The sequence below is a fragment of the Pagrus pagrus genome (assembly GCF_965226575.1).
Source record: "Pagrus pagrus genome assembly, chromosome: 8".
Taxonomy (NCBI): domain Eukaryota; kingdom Metazoa; phylum Chordata; class Actinopteri; order Spariformes; family Sparidae; genus Pagrus; species Pagrus pagrus.
Genome location: NC_140192.1, coordinates 2,400,711 through 2,422,769, shown reverse-complemented (window position 1 = coordinate 2,422,769; position 22,059 = coordinate 2,400,711). Strand labels below are relative to the sequence as shown.

Here is a 22,059-nt window from a genome sequence, read left to right as displayed (position 1 = left end):
ATCAAGTCATCATGAATGTTATTTATAAAAACAAACATTTCAGCGAATTGAATATAAAAATATTGCTTAGCGCAGCTCTAATCGTATGATTCTGTCCATTTTGGACTGAAATCATGTTGACAAATGAAGAATATACCATTTTTACAAGTGTTTCCAGTAATCTGAGCCCCTGCTTGACTTTTAATCGCACATTCACACCGAGCTGCAGCCATTTAATCGCATTAACTGTTGGCCGCAGACCAGCTTGCACAGTATGAACCGAGGGGATAAGCACTTGTGCTCAAGGGCACCTTAGCAACATCACACTCACCCAGAATTCACTCCAGGGATTCAAAAAAAACATCCGACCATCTTTACATGTGCATTTAACGTTTGACACATTACAAGAAAATGCATTGACATGTGAAATTGCATGTGCAGACGCAGTGATGCAAACAGGAAACTCTGGATTTCTCGAAGCCGCCCACACTTGATTTATTTCACAGGGGAACAGACTGAAAACACTCTGAAAGCAGCTTCCAGGGAAAACACATCACTAAAAAAGTGAAACGCAACAGGCTGCCGCTGTACAGCTTAGAGGAAAAGGGTCACATGTGAAATGTTTTTCAGGAGAGGCAGGTCGTGATTGACTATGACCTTTTCCAAACAAGGAAATGCCTCCTGAAGTGAAAAGTGACAGAGAGATTTGAATTTCAAAAGCCACTGAATACAAAAAACTGACTTCATAACAGTGATTGTTGATTTTTAATGTGGCAGCAGGCCATTTTCCCAAAGTAAACTGTTGAGCTGCAACGTCAAGTAGTGTGGAGATAAAATCACGATGAGCAGTGAGGAGCCACGTCGCTGTGAGCAGTCAGCGTTATTTGACCTTTGATTTGAAGGATGATGGAGATATCGTGTGGTCAGTGATTAATTCTCATGCTATGTCAGCCTTATAAAGCACCAGTGCGTGCTGCTCTCCTCTCTTTAGCTCTCAGCCTCAGTCTTTCTGCTCAGCGATCACAAACCCACAATCTCAAATCGGCGTCTTCTTGTTTCTTTCCGCTGACTTTGCCTCTCTGCTCACACCTTCAGACTCTGAGCGACACTCGACATTTGTCTCCTGTCAAACTCCATCGGCTGCCGGTGCTACTTCGACGTATCATGACATCCACGCTCAGCCAGTGTTGAAGTGGTTTGGAGGTTGTTTTTTTTATTCCTTTGCCTTTTCTTTTATAATGAAGGCTAAGATGTAGGGATGTGTGGGTTGAACCTGATATCTTACAGATTACAGAGTATGTACTCTATAGCATAGCTGGGCAAGAACATGTAGACAGATTTAAGCAATCAATACCTTTACAATCAGTCCTGTAGCTGTGTGTTATTGTGTGCTGGCTATTTCTGCTATTTGTAATCAGGAGCTGTCACCTCCCTAACATTCATTTCTGTCACCATACTGGCAGCTAGCCAGCGAGCATTCGTTTTTATCGTGGTGTATTAGTCCTGAGTGCTGTTTTAACAATCATTTCCCTCAGTACAAATCACGCCTGTCAGAAAATGAAATGCTGTGGGGCAGCCATCTTTACCAACTCTCTCAAGACTTCTTCAATTATGAATTATATAGCTGGTGGAAAAACAGCATGGTGGGGAAACTCTCAGAGGGACCAGGTCGCATCAGAAACTGTTCTGTGCAGATATGAATGTGGGTCCTGTGGGTGTGTGAGTGTCCTCAAGTCCTACCTGACACATCTCCCAAAGTCTCGTCTCAGCCCAGCATGTAAACATGGGACCGTAGTAAAGTCTGTGTTCAGCTGAGGCCTTTTCACACGATGCTGCAAAAGATGGAGGTTGTTAAATATCAGTAGACTTAAAGTTCACCCAGACATTATCCACTCAATCCCCTGCAGACGGAAAGTCGGCTGAAGCTTCTTCATCCACGAAATATTAATGGAGCGTCACGAAAACAGCCAAACAGCGCCGCAGCGTTCTCATAAACAGATTAAGTTGATGGGAACTTGTTTTGAAATGTAAATGACACAAAAAATGTGTTTATCTATCACGAGTCTGGACAGAAGACTCAACAAAAACAACTAAAGGGAGCTCATCCGGCGTAATCCGAGTCAAACACATTTTTTTTTGGAAACACTCCTGTGGCTGAGGAAACTTTCACACAGCAGCTCAGTCTGCATCTGCGAGTATTAAATAATTGGGGGTGGAGGGAAGCTGAACCTTATGTTTCAGTTTACTTCAGACCCCAGGTTTGATTATATGTTCTTCCTGTTGACCTGCAGAACTGGAAACTGTCTTTGTATGTTAGATATTTATCACTATTTTCTATTTTTTGGGCACATTCACAGTCGTGATGTGACAGATTGTCCTGTATTTACTTTGTGTTTCCTCTGTGTTGCTGTATTAGAGGTAGCGCGTCCCCTCACCGTTTCCTTAAAGGCGCTACGTACGAATAAACTGAATAAACAAACTGACCTTAAAGGACAACACAGTTTATACTGTTTGACTTTGTTTATATGTGGCAGACCCTGCCACCTTTCTATGTTAAAACAGTGTTCTGGGACCTTATTTTCCTCTGAGAACAGCTTGTTTATTCACTTATGGAAAAAAGTTTTATATTATTACCTCATTAATATTGTTAATGTTTCCTTTCCCAAAACTACAAAGTGCCGCAGAGATCACCGTGGCTGGGGACGATATGGTCTCCGTCCGTCCCATTCTTGAGGATGTGTTAAATATATAGCAGGAAAACACTCAGGGAATTTCTTCATTAGATTTAACTCTGAGCTACTAAATGACCAAATCTTTCCAGTGAGTGAACGAGGCCCAGGCTGCTGAAGGCCTTGAGACCCTGGATCCCCCCTGCACTTCCAAGACATTTAGACTATAACCTCCTTACAACAAAAGAAACACACACATAATCCACCTGTACGTGGTGGTCTTAGACTGTGTCCACTGACCATGTAGTGAGGACACTGGCCGTACTCCAACAAGAAGACCGAAAAAAGCGGGGGGGATGTCCTCACATCAGCGTGAGTGACATTCTTGCATTGTTAGTCGAGAGCAGCAGCGGATTGTTGTTGGCAAATGGAAAAGGATGAAATGTCTCATTGATTTATGGGCAGAGGGCACGTTGCCAACCTCATTTCCTGGCAATGGTGGCCAACAGCTGCACTTTGATGATGAAATTCATGCAAATACATGTACTGATCAGTACAACAGCAAACACGTGTGAAGGCAGAGCAGCTGTGTGAGGGGTTAGGGGGACAATCAGACTCAAGTTTGGAAAAAAATGGTCAGTATTAATATATTTTTCTCTCTCATTAGTTACAAATGTTTCAAAATGTATCTGACATGTAGCTTAAGAGACAACAGAGACGCCGTTTCACTGTGTGCCACAAATCCATATCTGTCCACGTTCACATGACAGAGCCTTCAGGCGGCCAAACTAATTATGACCAGGGGAAAGGTGGAAGTCAGGAAATGTTATTTTTATCATATATTAAATATTAACAAGGAAGTTCAGGTGGTCGGGATGGAGGGGACAGACGCTAATCTCTTGTTTTCCTTCACAAGTTTCTTTTAAGCATGACCAAGATAAAGTAGTATTTTAACCCAAACCATAAAGGTGTCTCTTGTCAGTCTTTCATCAGCACAGCTGGTGATGAGGGTCACAACATTTTATTACCTATTAAGGTGAAGGGAGACAGTCTTGCTGCCGATTTGCAGTCTTTAAAATGGCTGTCAGGACACCTCTAACTACAAAAACAAAAGGTTTTGGATTTGTAAAACATCTGCAAAGTCTAGACAAGCTAATTATTTTACGTACGTGACATTATCAGGTCTGTGAGCGAGCAGGCTGGGCCGAGGGGAGAGACACTGATGTGTGTGCACGGTGGGGCTGAGGCAAACTGGGACGAGAGAAAGACTTTTTGGCTCACGCTCGGCTACTTTAACTGGAACGAATGAGCACCGCCTTGGAGTCTGTTATCCAACTCTGGTAATGATTATGAACCACCTCCTCCCACACAGAAGCATGAGTCTGATTCACAACGACAATGTTTTATCATCCATCTCCTCATGAAGTTTTCACCCCCAGGTATCGTGTTTTATCATGTTGGGGAGAAGATCTGGTGAATGATGACCTCACAGCTGAGAGAAATTCACTTTCCCTTCAGGTCATCGCAGGACAGGTCACGTTCACGCAGCCTAAAACGGGCCTGGAGGAAGGAGAAGCCATTTTCCCTCTTTATTTCTCATCAGAGCTGAATGAGAGCACCACGCTGTGACACGCTGCGTAACTATCACCTCCAGTCAGATTATCATGGTGGGGTTTACTCTCCGTGGCATTCAGTGCACCCGTAATTATGATGAGGAGGCGCTGTTGGAGGGTAAACAACCTCCACACGTGCACACGTACCACCCCGCGACTCGAGATGTCACCAAAGCCCTGCCAGTCATTATCTGTCAGCATGCCGAAGTTAATTGCCCCAGCTCCGCGGGCTTCTGCTTAATGAGAGGAGGCTCTCTGGGCCCACATGGAGCGCCAGGTCAGCTGATGAGGTGGAGGCAGAGCTTATTAAACAGTGATGGGGATGACAGGGTGGGTGTTAATGCAGACATGGTGTCAGAACATGGCTGTGATGCGTACGTGTGTCTGAATTAGCCATGTGTGTCCAGATTCAAAGGAAAATTACAGGTTTTACACACAGTTTTTATATTATATTTTACAAACATTTCCAGGAACGGTGAGAAGATTTATTATAAAGATACTTGGATTAGGTAACTAGCAACTATTAGCATCTATATTATTAAAGTAACCCTCCCAACCCTGTCTGACATAATGAGGAGAATCTGTTTTACTCTTAATGTGAAATGAATGAAGCTCGACTGTTTTGTCACAAGTGTTTAAAGTAGATCATTAACTGTGTGAGACAACTATTATACAGCAGCTTGAATCTTTATGAGAGGTCAGTTTGATAACTCGCTGCTGTCAGTCAGCTGTTTTTAACCAGGAAAAGAAAAAGTGAACAGCATCAGAGGAAGAGTTAGAGAAATATCAGCAAAGCCTGAGGAGCCAAGAAACATTTCACAACTAAAAACTTTGATGTTTTCAAATGTGGAGCAGGTTTTAACTGAGGCTTCGTTGTAAAAGAGCAAACACAGTTCAGATCCACAGAGCGGCTCCTCGTCCTGGAGCGAGTCGCAGCTCCATCAGCCCTCCCTCTTCTTCCTCCTCTCACACAGCAGCTCCACTCTGTCAGGATGTTTCCTGGTTCCCTCCCCTTCAGATCTACAGTTTGTGGTTGGGTGTAACTGAGCTGACGGCCTCATTCACTACACAAACACACCCTGTTCAGATCAGAGCTCAGACTAGTTTCAGTTATCAGGAAGTGAAGCTCAGACGGTCGTCGACACTTAGAGGTGAAATGGCGCAGAGAGCAGTTCAGCTGGACCGAGAGACTTTCTCTTGTTCCATCTGTTTGGATCTACTGAAGGATCCGGTGACTACTCCCTGTGGACACAGCTACTGCAAGAGCTGTATTACAGACCACTGGGACACAGAGGATGAGAAGGGGATCCACAGCTGCCCTCAGTGCAGGAAGAGCTTCACACCGAGGCCTGAGATGCTGAAAAACACCATGTTAGCAGTTTTAGTGGAGGAGCTGAAGAAGACTGGACTCCAAGCTGCTCCTGCTGATCTCTGCTATGCTGGAGCTGAAGATGTGGCCTGTGATGTCTGCACTGGGAGGAAACTGAGAGCAGTTAAGTCCTGTTTGGTCTGTCTGGCTTCTTTCTGTGAGAAACACCTGCAGCCTCACTTTGAAATCCCTGTTTATGGAAAACACAAGCTGGTGGAGCCGTCCAAGAAGCTCCAGGAGAACATCTGCTCTCGTCACGATGAGGTGATGAAGATGTTCTGCCGTACTGATCAGCAGTGTATCTGTTATCTCTGCTCTGTGGACGAACATAAAGGCCACGACACAGTGTCAGCTGCAGCAGAGAGGACTGAGAGGCAGAGAGAGCTGGAGGGGAGTCGACAAAACATCCAGCAGAGAATCCAGGACAGAGAGGAAGATGTGAAGGTGCTTCAACAGGAGGTGGAGGCCATCAATGGCTCTGCTGATAAAGCAGCGGAGCACAGTGAGAAGATCTTCACCCAGCTGATCCGTCTCATGGAGAAAAGACGCTCTGATGTGAAGCAGCAGGTCAGATCCCAGCAGGAAACTGAAGTGAGTCGAGTCAAAGAGCTTCAGGAGAAGCTGGAGCAGGAGATCACTGAGCTGAAGAGGAAAGACGCTGAGCTGAAGAAGCTCTCACACACAGAGGATCACAACCAGTTTCTACACAACTACCCCTCACTGTCAGCACTCAGTGAGTCTACACACTCATCCAGCATCAATATCCGTCCTCTCAAGTACTTTGAGGATCTGACAGCAGCTGTGTCAGAGGTCAGAGACAAACTACAGGACGTCCTGAGAGAGACATGGACAAACATCTCACTGACAGTGACTCAAGTGGATGTTTTACTGTCAAACCCACAACCAGAGCCTGAGACCAGAGCTGACTTCTTAAGATATTCATGTGAAATCACACTGGATCCAAACACAGCACACACACGTCTGTTATTATCTGATGGGAACAGAAAAGCAACAAGAACGAGTCAAGAACAGTCTTATTCTAGTCACCCAGACAGATTCACTAACAGGCTTCAGGTCCTGAGTAGAGAGAGTCTGACTGGACGTTGTTACTGGGAGGTGGAGTGGAGAGGAGCAGTTCATGTAGCAGTCGCATACAAGAGTATCAGCAGAGCAGGGAGCTTATATGAATGTTTATTTGGAAACAATGACAAATCTTGGAGGTTATATTGTTCCACAAACAGTTATAACTTTTATCACAACAGTGTCCAAACTCCCGTCTCAGGTCCTCGGTCCTCCAGAGTTGGAGTGTACCTGGATCACAGTGCAGGTATTCTGTCCTTCTACAGCGTCTCTGAAACCATCACTCTCCTCCACAGAGTCCAGACCACATTCACTCAGCCTCTCTATGCTGGACTTCTTGTTTTAGGCTCTGCTGAGTTTTGTCAACTCAAATAGACAGAAGTCATTTCAGGGTCAGTGGGTTAAATTCTGTGTTTCATTTCTTCACTTGTTGTGTTTCCATCATTGTTGCTGAGAGCTGATTGTTGTGGCGTTTCTTCACTGCACACAGATCAGCTGTCAATCAAACATGATGGGCGGTACTTTGACCTCTTCTTGTTGTTCTGTAAATGTTGGACTTTCTTCAGGCGGCGCTCCTTCCTGTGTCTGTTCAGCCACGGAGGCTCTCGCTGCTCGTGATGACTTCAGTTCACGTGATCGTAATCAATAAGGAGATGCTTCATTATTTGCTTGTACACAGCTGAGATTCTGCTCCAACACACTGATTGTGTGGATGAAGTCAATCTGTTCATGAAATCATTGAAACAAGAGCGGTTTAACAGACTTTACTGATGGACGTGTGAACAAACTGAAGCTTTAAATCATCAATAAACAAACATGAACAAAGTCTTTTCTTCTCGTCTTCATTCAGGGTTTCATACAGAGCTGACGGAGAACATGTCAAACTAACATGAGTTGACATTATTTACACTCATGTAAATAGATGTATAATTTATTTTACTTATATTTCTGATAGTTAAATACATTTAATATCAGATACTTTAAGACTTTCACTTGTTTGAATAAAGTCTTGAAGATGATAAAAGCCTTTTCTTTACACTTCCAGCATGAACAACCAACCCATTACAGTTCTTACACTGTACGTGATGCACTAATAATAACAACTGAATTAGGTGAGACTCTTGTTTCTTCCATTTTTTGGAACACATGTAAATAAATAACACTATTACACAATAACACAACCGGATACAGAAGAAGAAGACATAACCCAGTTTGAAGAGGATGTATTAATGGCAGCTGTCATCGTCTTAAGTCGTGAATTTGCAGTCAAGGTGCTGATAAACTGTAGAAAAGGTGTCCACATCTCACAGAGATCTTCAGCTTTGTCTTTTACTATGAATGTTAGTTTCTCAGGACATTTCTTTGATCCATTGTTCAGAGTCTGGTCTGTCACAATCCTTCCACCTTAAAGCGATTACTCGTTTGTCTTGTAAGAGACAAACATTGATTAGTCTCCGTTTCTCTGCATTTATGTGTCAGTCTTCAGGGTGAATATGTAGCAGACACAGTTCAGCCTTTAGAGGAACAGCAACGTCTGTCAGGTCGATAACTTCTCTCCAGTGTATTTGGAGCTTCTGACACTCACACATACAGTGAAATAAGGTGCCAGTTTGGTTTCTACATTTAAAACAACTGTCAGGAGTATTGGGGTTGACGTGGTGCAGTTTGACAGGTGTAACGTCCTAAACAACCATTTATATTGTAACAATCTGCATCTAGTGTTTATGGTTTGAGTTTGAGCCGAGAGGCACGCCTTCTCCCACTCTTCAGCCGCGATGTCTGTCTGAAGCTCATTCTTCCAGGCAGATAAAGAAGAGCCTGAGTTTTCTTTTAAACCTGTTGAGAGCATGTTGTAAAATATGGACAGTCGTCTCCTGCCATGTCAGTGATTTACTGCGTATTGTTCAATGTCACACAGTTGCATCGTACTTTTAATATGCGAACATGAAGCTCCTAATTTGTAGGTATTTAAACAAGTGTTTTCTGGGGAGATTATATTTGTGCATTAGTTGTTGGATTGACATCAGAGCGCCGTCACTGAACACATCTCTGACTTTGCTGAGCCCGAGATCCATCCAGTGTTTGAAACACATATCCTGCCTCCCTGGTTTGAAATCAGCATTGCCCCAAATGGGAGTAAAATATGAGAAAGTAATAGATTGATTCATCGGGGCATGGGTCTCACACCAGATAATTACTGTATTTTTATTATTGTATGTATACAATAAGATTTTATGGTAAAACAAAAAAAGTACATTAGCAGTATTCTACTGTTATAAATATGCAGAATATATTATGCAAGTCAGCGGTCTACATTGTTTTTATCAATATCATATGAGGACTAAGTGCTGAAATTTAAGATGACTTACTTATTTGTCCCTCGGAGGGAAATATAGTGAACATAAAGGCTGCAACATAACAAATACATACACTTGGTGCAGTAACAGACACAAGTGTCAGGATGTTTAAAGGACCATACCAGCGTTTCTACATGTCGCTGTCTACTGTCAGCTTGTTTCATTTCATTTAACTTTAAATATGGACAACTGACCTGCATAATATATGGTGCTTATTTATAATAGTAGCCTACTGCAACTTTACTGGGGTTTCTTTTACTATAAAATGTTATTGAATACAATATAATGAGTGTATAATTTCCTGTCATGGAGTAAAAACAAAGCAGACTCACTGCCAGTTGCAGTGTCTTATTTTTGACTTGCAGACTTTGTTATGTTCTTGTCCCAATGATTGTCATTATTAGTCGTTAAAATCACTGGATATAAAAGCGACTCATCAGAATCAGTTAAATGTAAACGTCAGTGCTTTTTATTCCCACAGGTGTCACATTGACATGTCAGGATCTGGTTATTATAGACACAGATTCAATATTTAACTGTCATTTATCATCACAGTAACACGTTTATAACCGTCAGAGAACGTTACATACGTTGTTTTTGGTTCCTGTCTGTTTCCCAGATATCTTCGTACGTTGGTGAATGGGTAAATGAGAGGCGTTAACTTACAGCACGTTGTAGAAGGGCGCTTTATAAAGTTCACTCCACTGACATGTATTAGTTCACGGGGCAGATCTGCCACATCCAACATGGAGAGTTAACGTAAATGACAAATTAAACAACTTTATGTGCACAAAGTTTGTGTGAATAAGAAAATAAAGAACTATACTGAGTTTCTGCTCCTGGGGTATTTAGAGGTCACAATATGAATATTTCCTCAGAGAAACACGTGCTGAGTGTTTATTTTCAGTGATATTATCATCACATTTAAACTTGGACCATGTTAGACTATATGAAGTGCACCCATTGTGTTCTCCAGCTAATAGGGGCACGTACAGCTCATCTGCAGGATTATTCTTTATTAAAACATGTAGGCAAGAGAAAATAAATACTCCATTCAAATAGACAGAAACACTGACAGAGCTTCTGTCTATTTGTAAAAAGAAGCAGCTTATAACCGTTCAGAAGAGCCCAAAACCTTTGAATTGACTTTGTGCTGGACTGAGATCAACGTTTAGGATCATTTTACAAACATCTCCAGGAACGGTGAGAGGATTTATTATAAAGATACTTGGATTAGGTAACTAGCAACTATTAGCATCTATATTATTAAAGTAACCCTCCCAACCCTGTCTGACATAATGAGGAGAATATGTTTTACTCATAATGTAAAATGAATGAAGCTCAACTGTTTTGTCACAAGTGCTTCAAAGTCGATCATTAACTGTGTGAGACAACTATTATACAGCAGCTTGAATCTTTATGAGAGTTCAGTTTGATAACTCGCTGCTGTCAGTCAGCTGTTTTTAACCAGGAAAAGAAAAAGTGAACAGCATCAGAGGAAGAGTTAGAGAAATATCAGCAAAGCCTGAGGAGCCAAGAAACATTTTACAACTAAAAACTCTGATGTTTTCAAATGTGGAGCAGGTTTTAACTGAGGCTTCGTTGTAAAAGAGGAAACACAGTTCAGATCCACAGAGCGGCTCCTCGTCCTGGAGCGAGTCGCAGCTCCATCAGCCCTCCCTCTTCTTCCTCCTCTCACACAGCAGCTCCACTCTGTCAGGATGTTTCCTTGTTCCCTCCCCTTCAGATCTACAGTTTGTGGTTGGGTGTAACTGAGCTGACGGCCTCATTCACTGCACAAACACCCTGTTCAGATCAGAGCTCAGACTAGTTTCAGTTATCAGGAAGTGAAGCTCAGACGGTCGTCGACACTGAGAGGTGAAATGGCGCAGAGAGCAGTTCAGCTGGACCGAGAGACTTTCTCTTGTTCCATCTGTTTGGATCTACTGAAGGATCCGGTGACTACTCCCTGTGGACACAGCTACTGCAAGAGCTGTATTACAGACCACTGGGACACAGAGGATGAGAAGGGGATCCACAGCTGCCCTCAGTGCAGGAAGAGCTTCACACCGAGGCCTGAGATGCTGAAAAGCACCATGTTAGCAGTTTTAGTGGAGGAGCTGAAGAAGACTGGACTCCAAGCTGCTCCTGCTGATCTCTGCTATGCTGGAGCTGAAGATGTGGCCTGTGATGTCTGCACTGGGAGGAAACTGAGGGCAGTTAAGTCCTGTTTATCCTGTCCGGCCTCTTACTGTGAGAAACACCTGCAGCCTCATTATGAAGCAGCTCCTTTAAAGAAACACAAGCTGGTGGAGCCGTCCAAGAAGCTCCAGGAGAACATCTGCTCTCGTCACGATGAGGTGATGAAGATGTTCTGCCGTACTGATCAGCAGTGTATCTGTTATCTCTGCTCTGTGGACGAACATAAAGGCCACGACACAGTGTCAGCTGCAGCAGAGAGGACTGAGAGGCAGAGAGAGCTGGAGGGGAGTCGACAAAACATCCAGCAGAGAATCCAGGACAGAGAGGAAGATGTGAAGGTGCTTCAACAGGAGGTGGAGGCCATCAATGGCTCTGCTGATAAAGCAGCGGAGCACAGTGAGAAGATCTTCACCCAGCTGATCCGTCTCATGGAGAAAAGACGCTCTGATGTGAAGCAGCAGGTCAGATCCCAGCAGGAAACTGAAGTGAGTCGAGTCAAAGAGCTTCAGGAGAAGCTGGAGCAGGAGATCACTGAGCTGAAGAGGAAAGACGCTGAGCTGAAGAAGCTCTCACACACAGAGGATCACAACCAGTTTCTACACAACTACCCCTCACTGTCAGCACTCAGTGAGTCTACACACTCATCCAGCATCAATATCCGTCCTCTCAAGTACTTTGAGGATGTGACAGCAGCTGTGTCAGAGGTCAGAGACAAACTACAGGACGTCCTGAGAGAGACATGGACAAACATCTCACTGACAGTGACTCAAGTGGATGTTTTACTGTCACAACCAGAGAACATGACCAGAGCTGACTTCTTAAGATATTCATGTGAAATCACACTGGATCCAAACACAGCAAACACACATCTGTTATTATCTGATGGGAACAGAAAAGCAACATACACGAGTCAACGTCAGTCTTATTCTAGTCACCCAGACAGATTCACTGACTATCTTCAGGTCCTGAGTAGAGAGAGTCTGACTGGACGTTGTTACTGGGAGGTGGAGTGGAGAGGAGCAGTTTATGTAGCCGTCGCATACAAGAGTATCAGCAGAGCAGGAGGCTCAGAGGAATGTTGTTTTGGATTCAATGACAAATCTTGGAGGTTATATTGTTCCACAAACAGTTATAACTTTTATCACAACAATGTCAAAACTCCCGTCTCAGGTCCTCGGTCCTCCAGAGTTGGAGTGTACCTGGATCACAGTGCAGGTATTCTGTCCTTCTACAGCGTCTCTGAAACCATCACTCTCCTCCACAGAGTCCAGACCACATTCACTCAGCCTCTCTATGCTGGACTTTATGTTAATGGAGGCTCTGCTGAGTTTTGTCAACTCAAATAGACAGAAGTCATTTCAGGGTCAGTGGGTTAAATTCTGTTTCATTTCTTCACTTGTTGTGTTTCCATCATTGTTGCTGAGAGCTGATTGTTGTGGCGTTTCTTCACTGCACACAGATCAGCTGTCAATCAAACATGATGGGCGGTACTTTGACCTCTTCTTGTTGTTCTGTAAATGTTGGACTTTGTTCAGGCGGCGCTCCTTCCTGTGTCTGTTCAGCCACGGAGGCTCTCGCTGCTCGTGATGACTTCAGTTCACGTGATCGTAATCAATAAGGAGATGCTTCATTATTTGCTTGTACACAGCTGAGATTCTGCTCCAACACACTGATTGTGTGGATGAAGTCAATCTGTTCATGAAATCATTGAAACAAGAGCGGTTTAACAGACTTTACTGATGGACGTGTGAACAAACTGAAGCTTTAAATCATCAATAAACAAACATGAACAGAGTCTTTTCTTCTCGTCTTCATTCAGGGTTTCATACAGAGCTGACGGAGAACATGTCAAACTAACATGAGTTGACATTATTTACACTCATGTAAATAGATGTATAATTTATTTTACTTATATTTCTGATAGTTAAATACATTTAAGATCAGATACTTTAAGACTTTCACTTGTTTGAATAAAGTCTTGAAGATGATAAAAGCCTTTTCTTTACACTTCCAGCATGAACAACCAACCCATTACAGTTCTTACACTTTACGTGATGCACTAATAATAACAACTGAACTAGGTGAGACTCTTGTTTGTTCCAGTTTTTGGAACACATGTTAATAAATAACACAAAAAAAAATAGCATATATTATAAACACAGATCAGTGTTGGCCAACAGGTCAGGCTGCCGATGTTGCAATCCTCCACTGTTTGTGATTGTCAGCATTGTTAGTGAAGTGTCACTTTCAGAGTAATTCACATAGTTTCACGTTCTCATTATTTTTGCTGTGCATTTTGGCAGTAGTGTGTACAAGCCCTGCTCGCTGGACGTTTTGTTGAACACCTTGCAGCACCTGGCCAAAGAGAAAGGACTTCCATCATCTCTGCAAATAATATGACAATTACAGAAAACTGGATAAAGATGGAGAACTAAATGTGTTTACAGGACATAAACTTTCATCTTAATGTGTTTATGGGGCATGAAAATGTTACTGATTCTCTCAGAGACAACACAGGACTGTTGTGTGTGATGGGTGTCAAGCGGGTACTTGTAGGGATTGTGTTTCCCACATTCTGCTGCGATCAGCTGACAGTCAGATCATGAACTGAAATGCAAAGTCTATTTTCTTTTAAAAAGTGTCTTACTAATATGCAATAGTCTCAAGCAGTAGGCCAACATGTGACTGTTAGGACCAGTATTTGAAGCATTTTCCGCTGCCATTTCCTTTCGTATTGTATCTCTGCTAAAGAGCACATTCATGCACATAAAGCGAACCGACTTGATATGAAAGAAGGACACATGCATATATGAAATGCATCCATCAAAGACACGTTACATGAATAACAGTGATCTGATTCATGTTGCTACCAGCATCAAGTTACACTCACCTGTCAGAGAGAGACTCTGCAGAAATAGTGGAAACATCAGCACATTTGTAAAACGTCCAGTTCAACGTCTGTATGAATGAACGTCACATAAATACCATCTTACAACATCTGCTCACAAATAAATACAATGCAAACTATATTCACAGATAAATGTAATCTCCCCAGGACCTCTGAACAGTGGACTTGGACCTTCACACGTGTAGCACACAAGAGTTAGTCCGCCTCTCACATACAGCTCGTCTGGCTGATGTCCAAACAGCTCAGGGTAGCAGTGCATGTGTGAACACTGCTGTCTGGATCACAACCACAGTACATGTAAACGTTGGCCTGTAAACGTTGACGTTACATGTAAATACGTTTCATACAGCAGTAGCCTATCATAGCTAGCTAGCTAACGTCAGCTACAACCTGCTAACGTTAGTGTTTGGTGAATACATACGACAGCAACATAAGCAGCTAACGTTAGCTGCGTTGGCTACATAATGCAGAGTTATGTTTTTGTCCCAATGATTGTCATTATTAGTCGTTAAAATCACTGGATATAAAAGCGACTCATCAGAATCAGTTAAATGTAAACGTCAGTGCTTTTTATTCCCACAGGCGTCACATTGACATGTCAGGATCTGGTTATTATAGACACTGATTCAATATTTAACTGTCATTTATCATCACAGTAACACGTTTATAACCGTCAGAGAACGTTACATACGTTGTTTTTGGTTCCTGTCTCTTTCCCAGATATCTTCGTGCGTTGGTGAATGGGTAAATGAGAGGCGTTAACTTACAGCACTTTGTAGAAGGGCGCTTTATAAAGTTCACTCCACTGACATGTATTAGTTCACGGGGCAGATCTGCCACATCCAACATGGAGAGTTAACGTAAATGACAAATTAAACAACTTTATGTGCACAAATTTTGTGTGAATAAGAAAATAAAGAACTATATTGAGTTTTTGCTCCTGGGGTATTTAGAGGTCACAATATGAATATTTCCTCAGAGAAACACGTGCTGAGTGTTTATTTTCAGTGATATTATCATCACATTTAAACTTGGACCATGTTAGACTATATGAAGTGCACCCATTGTGTTCTCCAGCTAATAGGGGCACGAACAGCTCATCTGCAGGATTATTCTTGTGTTAAACATGTAGGCAAGAAAAAATAAATACTCCATTCAAATAGACAGAAACACTGACAGACAGTAGGTGATTTGTTCATTTTTAACAGGGGGGATGGCCCAATGGGAGCACCACCCTGGCCCGACACACCTGTGTACACCTCCCAAAGGACATTGTTGCAGGAGGCCTCAACCATAACTGTGATGTCGGGTCCACAGATGAAGTCGTTCACTGTGGATTTCAAAATGGGCTCTGGACTGAACTCAGTTTCCCAGAATTCCCCAGTCTTCACACCTAGGTGCAAATTCAGCTTTGAGCTACTATTGGTAGGGTGAGAGACCCCCCTCTGAGCAGATAGTCAAACCTCCAGCTGCTTCCTTTGTTCCCTCTCTTCTCTCTTCTTTCTTCTCTCTTCTCCAAGTGCTTCTCCACCTCTCTCTCCACGGGGCTGCCTGCCACCAAGTTCTCTTCTCCTGGACTCTTCTGGGCCTCACAGCCATAGATATATATATAAAGGCTAGATGTCTCGTCCGCGTTGCTGGCCAACGGAGTCGAACGTCCGCACAGGTCGGCCATCTTGGTACAGGTAGCTCGCTCACCCATAACATTGTGTTTGTAATGAAACATGTACTTTTAAAATAACCATAACTTGCTCAATTTTCAACCGATTTTCAAACGGTTTGGTTTGTTATAAACGTCGAAGATGTATTTATGAGACTGCATACTTATGAATAATTATGTTATGTTCTAAAAAATAGAATAATGTTCTAAAATAGGTAGACTACAATAGGCTATACATCAAGAAATGCTGCATGTTGAAATCCCCACCCTGTACAGAGATGTGTTTATGACACTGCATACTTATGAATAATTGAGGCCTTGAGACGAATAACCATACAAGTCCATATTTCCAATTTTGAATGAAAATATTTTAACACAAGAAGAGGTTGAAAGTGGATGAGTTTTGAAGAGGATTTGAGGATTTTTACATTTGCTTCCATATTACTATTATTTTTGAAAAAGCTTAATATTTGAAAAACTGGAAAAGCTAAAAAGCTCAAACAGTTCAAGGCTGAAAGAGCTTAAAGAGCTGAACATGTTGATAGTTGAACGGTTTCTGTAGCTGAACGTGCTGAAGCAGTAGGAAAATGAAATTTGAAAAATTCCCCATAAGGATGAATGAGAAAACACCTCCCAAACACCTGCAGGTCTAGACAAAAGTGTAATGGTTATGGCCAAAATATGTATACAGTGAGTAACAGGAGACATTGCTGAACCATGTGATGTGTTTTTTATTTCTGTAGAGTGAAAAATGAGGGAGCCAAAGCGAGAGACAAAACCGGTACCGTCTGCTCCACTCCAGAAATTTAGGCTCAAAGTTAACACTGCGGCTTATGGGGGAGTTGCTGGAGCGCTTGTCGCTCGAGGGCTTCTACAGCCAAAAGTTTAAGTCCTACATCTGAAATAAGACCATCATCTGAAAGCCAACAAGATTTCCTACATTTCTATGTATATATTGTCTATGTGAAGTAAAAGATGTGGGACCCAAATCAAGCTGAAGGGAGTTTTTTCTAAAGTTTTTGCAGCTGCTCTCCACTCTAGCGATGATGTCACCCACTCTAGCTCACGCAATACACACCCATTATAAACCCAGAAGACGAGCTAAAAATCCTTCAAACTAAAACTGTGATGATTTCTTCGAAGAGAAAAGATGCGATTTCAACATGTTCAAGCATCCAGAATAATAACCACGTTAATGACGTTTGTAAGAAACCAAACTGTTTGTAAATCCGTCAAGGTTCCAGCGAGATAAGGGTCTAAGTGTTTGTGCAGATCACTGACTTTACCTCAGGTTACACAGATACAGCCGGAAAGCTAACCTGTACCAAGATGGCCGACCTGTGAGGACGTTCTAGACTCCGCCGTAAGACATCTAGCCTTTATATATATATCTATGCTCACAGCTGCTGAGAGCTGCAAGCTTCATTCCCAGCAGGCCCAAAGAACTTCTCCTCACTGCACCGAGTGGTCGATGTAACGCACATGTGTTCAATCTATGTGTTTGTTCACTGTGTTGGTGTTACTGTGATCTACGGTCAGGTTACTGGTAGTTTGCTTTGCTACACGGTTAATTTGACGTTAGTTGAACGATGCTTCACACAGACTCAGGATCTTTGCATGCAACTAATCATCTTCAATAACGGGGTATCACGTCACACACACACACACACACACACACACCTGTATATATTACATGTTAGTTAATGTGTTTTCATCTTTGTGTATAAATAAAAGACTTTTGAACCTTCATGCTGTCAATTTATTATTGTACAAGAGTGAATGTTGCCAACCTCGACTCTATCAAGGACTCTGAACTCCTCCAACCATCACAGCTGTTATGGTAATTTTGGTTGTAGTTATCATGTTAATTATTAATCATGGCTACAAACAGCTTAGTACCTTTTATGAGACTGATTTGGTGAATTGGCTCTTTTCCCTTCCCTGGATCTTATAATTAATCATAATTGATAAGTATCCCTGATAATCATTAATTATTATTGATAGCCAAATTTAACCCAAAACTCCCTAATGTTGCATGAAGCACTACATAATGGTGCCCCGTGCGAAGTGAGCACAACTGTGACTTTTCTAATGCTACAATTCCATTTTATCCAGTTATCATTTTATCCCGACCAGATGATCAGCAGAAGCAGCTGATCTGGTTCATTCTCGTCCTTCTGGATTCACAGTTAACTAATAACTGCTGTGATGAGTTTTGTTTCAACACGTCTGAAGCTTGAAATGCTGCTTTGGCTCAGGATGAGACTCTGAAGCTCGACTGTTTTGTCACAAGTGCTTCAAAGTCGATCATTAACTGTGTGAGACAACTATTATACAGCAGCTTGAATCTTTATGAGAGTTCAGTTTGATAACTCGCTGCTGTCAGTCAGCTGTTTTTAACCAGGAAAAGAAAAAGTGAACAGAATCAGAGGAAGAGTTAGAGAAATATCAGCAAAGCCTGAGGAGCCAAGAAACATTTTACAACTAAAAACTCTGATGTTTTCAAATGTGGAGCAGGTTTTAACTGAGGCTTCGTTGTAAAAGAGGAAACACAGTTCAGATCCACAGAGCGGCTCCTCGTCCTGGAGCGAGTCGCAGCTCCATCAGCCCTCCCTCTTCTTCCTCCTCTCACACAGCAGCTCCACTCTGTCAGGATGTTTCCTTGTTCCCTCCCCTTCAGATCTACAGTTTGTGGTTGGGTGTAACTGAGCTGACGGCCTCATTCACTGCACAAACACACCCTGTTCAGATCAGAGCTCAGTTAGTTTCAGTTATCAGGAAGTGAAACTCAGACGGTCGTCGACACTGAGAGGTGAAATGGCGCAGAGAGCAGTTCAGCTGGACCGAGAGACTTTCTCTTGTTCCATCTGTTTGGATCTACTGAAGGATCCGGTGACTACTCCCTGTGGACACAGCTACTGCAAGAGCTGTATTACAGACCACTGGGACACAGAGGATGAGAAGGGGATCCACAGCTGCCCTCAGTGCAGGAAGAGCTTCACACCGAGGCCTGAGCTGCTGAAAAGCACCATGTTAGCAGTTTTAGTGGAGGAGCTGAAGAAGACTGGACTCCAAGCTGCTCCTGCTGATCTCTGCTATGCTGGAGCTGAAGATGTGGCCTGTGATGTCTGCACTGGGAGGAAACTGAGAGCAGTTAAGTCCTGTTTGGTCTGTTTGGCTTCTTTCTGTGAGAAACACCTGCAGCCTCATTATGAAGCAGCTCCTTTAAAGAAACACAAGCTGGTGGAGCCGTCCAAGAAGCTCCAGGAGAACATCTGCTCTCGTCACGATGAGGTGATGAAGATGTTCTGCCGTACTGATCAGCAGTGTATCTGTTATCTCTGCTCTGTGGACGAACATAAAGGCCACGACACAGTGTCAGCTGCAGCAGAGAGGACTGAGAGGCAGAGAGAGCTGGAGGGGAGTCGACAAAACTTCCAGCAGAGAATCCAGGACAGAGAGGAAGATGTGAAGGTGCTTCAACAGGAGGTGGAGGCCATCAATGGCTCTGCTGATAAAGCAGCGGAGCACAGTGAGAAGATCTTCACCCAGCTGATCCGTCTCATGGAGAAAAGACGCTCTGATGTGAAGCAGCAGGTCAGATCCCAGCAGGAAACTGAAGTGAGTCGAGTCAAAGAGCTTCAGGAGAAGCTGGAGCAGGAGATCACTGAGCTGAAGAGGAAAGACGCTGAGTTGAAGAAGCTCTCACACACAGAGGATCACAACCAGTTTCTACACAACTACCCCTCACTGTCAGCACTCAGTGAGTCTACACACTCATCCAGCATCAATATCCGTCCTCTCAAGTACTTTGAGGATGTGACAGCAGCTGTGTCAGAGGTCAGAGACAAACTACAGGACGTCCTGAGAGAGACATGGACAAACATCTCACTGACAGTGACTCAAGTGGATGTTTTACTGTCAAACCCACAACCAGAGAACAAGACCAGAGCTGACTTCTTAAGATATTCATGTGAAATCACACTGGATCCAAACACAGCAAACACACATCTGTTATTATCTGAGGGGAACAGAAAAGCAACAATCACGAGACAACAACAGTCTTATTCTAGTCACCCAGACAGATTCACTAACAAGCTTCAGGTCCTGAGTAGAGAGAGTCTGACTGGACGTTGTTACTGGGAGGTGGAGTGGAGAGGAGGAGTTTATGTAGCAGTCGCATACAAGAATATCAGCAGAGCAGGGGTCTCAGATGAATGTTTATTTGGATTCAATGACAAATCTTGGATGTTACTTTGTGACACAAACAGTTATGACTTTTATCACAACAATGTCAAAACTCCCGTCTCAGGTCCTGTGTCCTCCAGAGTTGGAGTGTACCTGGATCACAGTGCAGGTATTCTGTCCTTCTACAGCGTCTCTGAAACCATCACTCTCCTCCACAGAGTCCAGACCACATTCACTCAGCCTCTCTATGCTGGACTTTATGTTAATGGAGGCTCTGCTGAGTTTTGTCAACTCAAATAGACAGAAGTCATTTCAGGGTCAGTGGGTTAAATTCTGTGTTTCATTTCTTCACTTGTTGTGTTTCCATCATTGTTGCTGAGAGCTGATTGTTGTGGCGTTTCTTCACTGCACACAGATCAGCTGTCAATCAAACATGATGGGCGGTACTTTGACCTCTTCTTGTTGTTCTGTAAATGTTGGACTTTGTTCAGGCGGCGCTCCTTCCTGTGTCTGTTCAGCCACGGAGGCTCTCGCTGCTCGTGATGACTTCAGTTCACGTGATCGTAATCAATAAGGAGATGCTTCATTATTTGCTTGTACACAGCTGAGATTCTGCTCCAACACACTGATTGTGTGGATGAAGTCAATCTGTTCATGAAATCATTGAAACAAGAGCGGTTTAACAGACTTCACTGATGGACGTGTGAACAAACTGAAGCTTTAAATCATCAATAAACAAACATGAACGAAGTCTTTTCTTCTCGTCTTCATTCAGGGTTTCATACAGAGCTGACGGAGAACATGTCAAACATGAGAGTTCATCAGCTGAAGTTTGGGTGCAGTACTTGTATTTTACTGCAGTATTTCCATGTTCTGCTCTGTTATACTTCCACTCCACTACATCCTGGAGTCACATATTGAGCCTTTACCAACTTTAGTTACTAGTTACTTTGCAGATTACATGCTCAACCAGAGCCAAAGTCGTGCATTTTTAAATGTATTTGATGGAGATTATCAGAAAAATGTTGAATGTCTGAGTTGACATTATTTACATTCATGTAAATAGATGTATAATTAATTTTACTTATATTTCTGATACTTAAATACATTTAATATCAGATACTTTAAGACTTTCACTTAAAGCTGGGGTCCGCAGACGGAGTCCGAGTCCTCCCGAGCGATGAGGAGGAGAGTGTATCAGTGCATCGTTTTCATCACAACATCTAGCTACAAGTAGCTCCTCATGTCTCATTCACCTGTAAGTGATATTATCATATTGAATGTAAACAACAAACACAGCCATTGCTAGCACTGATAGCTGTGAAGCTAGCTTTGTTAGCATTCAGACATTGTTTTGAAAGTGTATTTTGATGTTGTAGCTCATTGCTGGTTAGCTAGCAGCAGCTGGCTGTGGTAACATTAGATCTGGCAAAGCTGAAACTGGAAGATCAGTGGTGGGCCTGCTACATGTTCATTCTGTTTCCCTCAGTGATTCACAGAGGAACGTGAATATTGTATCGGACTCGTGATGATACCATGGTTTGCATGTTGCTTCTACAAGGAGAGCATCGTTGACTCTGATGACGGAGACACACCAGAGTGAAGCACATCATCCCGTCAGAGAGGACGACAGGAGGACAACCAGCAGTGTCTGAGGAAGGACAAGCGGCTTCTGTTGTCTTCTGACCTGCCTGAAACATGTCGGCCTCGACATTAATCTGTGAAGGAATAATGATTCATAAAAATAAATGTGTGCAAAGGTTCAGAGTAGAGGGAACATTTAGGAAATCAGTCAAATGTGTCAAGACTCCAATTCAAAGCCCTGATTCTCCACAATAACACATTGTTCATTATAAATATATCATCTTTTACTCAGCGAGTTAACTTAAATGGCAAATTAAACAACTTTATGTGCACAAAGTTAGTGTGAATAAGAAAATAAAGAACTATATTGAGTTTTTGCTCCTGCGGTAAGAGTTTATTTTCAGTGATATTATTATCACATTTAAACTTGGACCATGTTCGACTATATGA

At 42.7% G+C, this 22,059-nt stretch overlaps 2 protein-coding genes across 2 annotated transcripts; both read left to right on the top strand.

Moving 5' to 3' along the window:
* Positions 1-5,400: 5,400 nt before the first annotated feature.
* LOC311260657 (tripartite motif-containing protein 16-like) lies at positions 5,401-7,526 on the top strand. The gene has a single exon (XM_084358770.1). It carries the CDS (start codon positions 5,418-5,420, stop codon positions 7,083-7,085), a length of 1,668 nt encoding a protein of 555 aa, XP_084214896.1. The 5' UTR covers positions 5,401-5,417; the 3' UTR covers positions 7,086-7,526.
* Positions 7,527-10,950: 3,424 nt separating this feature from the next.
* LOC311261866 (uncharacterized protein) lies at positions 10,951-20,776 on the top strand (the record flags this gene model as incomplete). The annotated part of the gene is made up of 2 exons (XM_084360879.1): positions 10,951-12,604; positions 18,587-20,776. 2 exons carry the CDS (start codon positions 10,951-10,953, stop codon positions 20,323-20,325), a joined length of 3,393 nt encoding a protein of 1,130 aa, XP_084217005.1. The 3' UTR covers positions 20,326-20,776.
* Positions 20,777-22,059: the final 1,283 nt, after the last annotated feature.